Source organism: Nicotiana sylvestris, chromosome 8, assembly GCF_000393655.2.
Source record: "Nicotiana sylvestris chromosome 8, ASM39365v2, whole genome shotgun sequence".
Classification (NCBI taxonomy): Eukaryota; Viridiplantae; Streptophyta; class Magnoliopsida; order Solanales; family Solanaceae; genus Nicotiana; species Nicotiana sylvestris.
In genome coordinates, this window is record NC_091064.1 from 4,747,864 (window position 1) to 4,750,769 (window position 2,906).

Consider the following 2,906-nt stretch of genomic DNA (forward strand, 5'->3'; position numbering starts at 1 on the left):
ATGACACAAGCTCGGAGCATATCCTCCAAAATCTGAATAGTCTGCTCGGACTGCTCGTCCGTCTGAGGGTGAAATGATATGCTCAACTCTACCTGTGTGCCTAACTCTCGCTGAACTGCCCTTCAGAAGCGTGAGGTAAACTGCGTACCTCGGTCCAAAATGATAGACACGGGCATACTATGAAGGCGAACAATCTCCCGGATATAAATCTCAGCCAACTTCCCAGAAGAATAGGAGACTGCCACAGGAATAAAATGTGCCGACTTGGTCAGCCTATCAACAATGACCCACATTGCGTCGAACTTCCTCTGAGTCCATGGGAGACCAACAACAAAGTCCATAGTGATACGCTCCCATTTCCACTTAGGAATCTCAATCTTTTGAAATGAACCACCAGGTCTCTGATGCTCATACTTAACCTATTGATAATTCAAACACCAAGCCACATATGCCAGGATATCCATCTTCATTCTCCGCCACCAATAATGCTGCCGCAAATCCTGATACATCTTCGCGGCGCCCAGATGAATAGAGTACCTGGAGTTGTGGGCTTCCTCCAAAATCAACTCTTGAAACCCATCCACATTAGGCACACAAACTCGACCCTGCAATCTCAAAACTCCATCATCACCTAAGGTAACCTTCTTAACACCTCTGTGTTGCACCATGTCTCTAAGGACACACAAATGGGGATCATCATATTGTCGATCACAGTTACGCTCCAATAAAGAAGAACGAGCTACTGTGCAAGCCAACACACGACTGAGCTCAAAAATATCCAACCTTACAAACTGATTGGCCAAAGCCTGAACATCCAATGCAAGTGGTCTCTCACCGACCAGAATATAAGCAAGACTGCCTATACTGGCTGACTTCCTACTCAAAACATCGGCTACCACGGTGACCTTTTTCGGATAATATATGATAGTGATATCATAATCTTTCAACAACCCAACCACCTCCTCTGCCTCAAATTCAACTCCTTTTGCTTGAACAAATACTGAAGGCTCTTGTGATCCGTTAACACCTCACATGCCATGCCATACATATAATGCCTCCAAATCTTCAATGCGTGAACAATGACTGCCAACTTTAAATCATGAACCAGATAGTTCTTCTCATGAATCTTCAACTACCGCGAAGCTTAGGCAATGACCTTGTCATCCTGCATCAACACCGCACCAAGCCCAATACGAGATGCATCACAATAAACTGTATAAGGCCCTGAACCTGTGGGCAAAACCAACACCGGTGCCGTAGTCAAAGCTATCTTGAGCTTCTGAAAGCTCGCCTCACACTCGTCTGACCATCTAAACTGGGCACCCTTCTGGGTCAACCTGGTCATTAGGGCTGCGATAGATGAGAACCCCCTCCACGAACTGACGATAGTAGCCTGCCAATCCCAAGAAACTCCGGATCTCTGTAGCTGATGCTGGTCTAGGCCGATTCTTGACTGCCTCAATCTTCTTCGGATCAACCTGAATACCCTCAACTAATACAACATTACCCAAGAATGCAACTGAACTCAACCAAAACTCACACTTTGAGAACTTAGCATATAACTGACTATCCCTCAAGGTCTGAAGAACCACTCTGAGATATTGCTCGTGCTCCTCCCGGCTGTGGGAATAAATCAAAATATCATCAATGAAGACTATCACAAACTAATCCAAATAAGGCCTGAACACTCGGTTCATCAAATCCATAAAAGTTGCGGAGGCATTTGTCAACCCAAATGATATAACCAAGAATTCATAATGCTCGTACCGAGTGCGAAAAGTTGTCCAAGGGACATCGGATGCCCTAATCCTCAACTGATGGTAGCCAGATCTCAAGTCAATATTCGAAAATACCTTGGCCCCCTTGAAGCTGATCAAACAAATCATCAATCCTCGGCAATGGATACTTATTCTTGATAGAAACATTGTTCAACTACCGATAATCAATACACATCCTCATCGACCCATCCTTCTTCTTAACAAACAACACCAGCGCACCCCAAGGCGAAACACTAGCCCTAATAAAACCTTTTTCAAGCAAGCCTTGCAACTACTCCTTCAACTCTTTCAATTCAGGCGGGGCCATACGATACGGCGGGATAAAAATGGGCTGCGTGCTGGAGCCAAATCAATGCAAAAGTCAATATCCCTATCAGGTGGTATACCTGGCAAGTCTGAAGGGAATACCTCAGGAAACTCGCAAACAACGGGCACCGAATCAATAGAAAAAACCTCAGCGCTATATCACAAACATATGCCAAATAGGCCAAACACCCCTTCTCGACCATACGCCGAGCCTTCACATAAGAGATAACACTACGAGTAGAATGACCAGGAGTCCCTCTCCACTCTAAACGAGGAAAACCCGGTAAAGCTAAGGTCACAGTCTTGGCATGACAGTCCAAGATCGCGTGGTAAGGTGATAACCAGTCCATCCCCAACACAACATCGAAATCGACCATGTCCAGAAGTGACAAGTCTACACGAGTCTCAAGACCCCCAATCACAACTATACAAGAGCGATGGACTCGATCTACCACAATAGAACCACCCACCGGTGTAGACACATAAACAGGAGCACTCAATGAATCACTAGGAATGACCAGATAGGGTGCAAAATAAAACTGAAGCTTCTCTACCACAAACTAGAACAGTACCTGCACCTCCACCTCTAATAGCTTTACCTCCACCTCTAGCATCTCTACATCTAATAAGTTAGGATTTTAACATGTTTTATGCCCCTACGTGCCTATGCTTTGATCATATATTGTTACAAAATAGTCTTAAAAAGCTCACAAGTTGTGCTTGATCGTAGGTTTGATCGACAAAGTGATGAAATGTCAAAGATTGGCTCAAAAAGGATTGAAACTTGCTCAAGTATCAAAGACCAAGAAATTCAAGAAAAGA

General features: G+C 44.5%; 1 protein-coding gene across 1 annotated transcript; it reads right to left on the reverse strand.

The window, feature by feature from the left end:
* Window positions 1–419: 419 nt before the first annotated feature.
* On the reverse strand, window positions 420–2,698 carry LOC138874629 (uncharacterized). Its single transcript, XM_070153400.1, has 2 exons — window positions 2,657–2,698; window positions 420–905 (listed from the first exon to the last, which is right to left on the reverse strand). Exons 1-2 carry the CDS (start codon window positions 2,696–2,698, stop codon window positions 420–422), a joined length of 528 nt encoding a protein of 175 aa, XP_070009501.1.
* Window positions 2,699–2,906: the final 208 nt, after the last annotated feature.

Excerpts from the sequence above, each read along its gene's own strand:
- LOC138874629 (XM_070153400.1), bottom strand. The coding sequence starts at position 2,698 with ATGCTAGAGGTGGAGGTAAAGCTATTAGAGGTGGAGGTGCAG. Across the intron at positions 906-2,656 it reads TATTAGAGGTGGAGGTGCAG|GTCACCGTGGTAGCCGATGT; the intron begins GTACTGTTCTAG and ends TATCCGAAAAAG.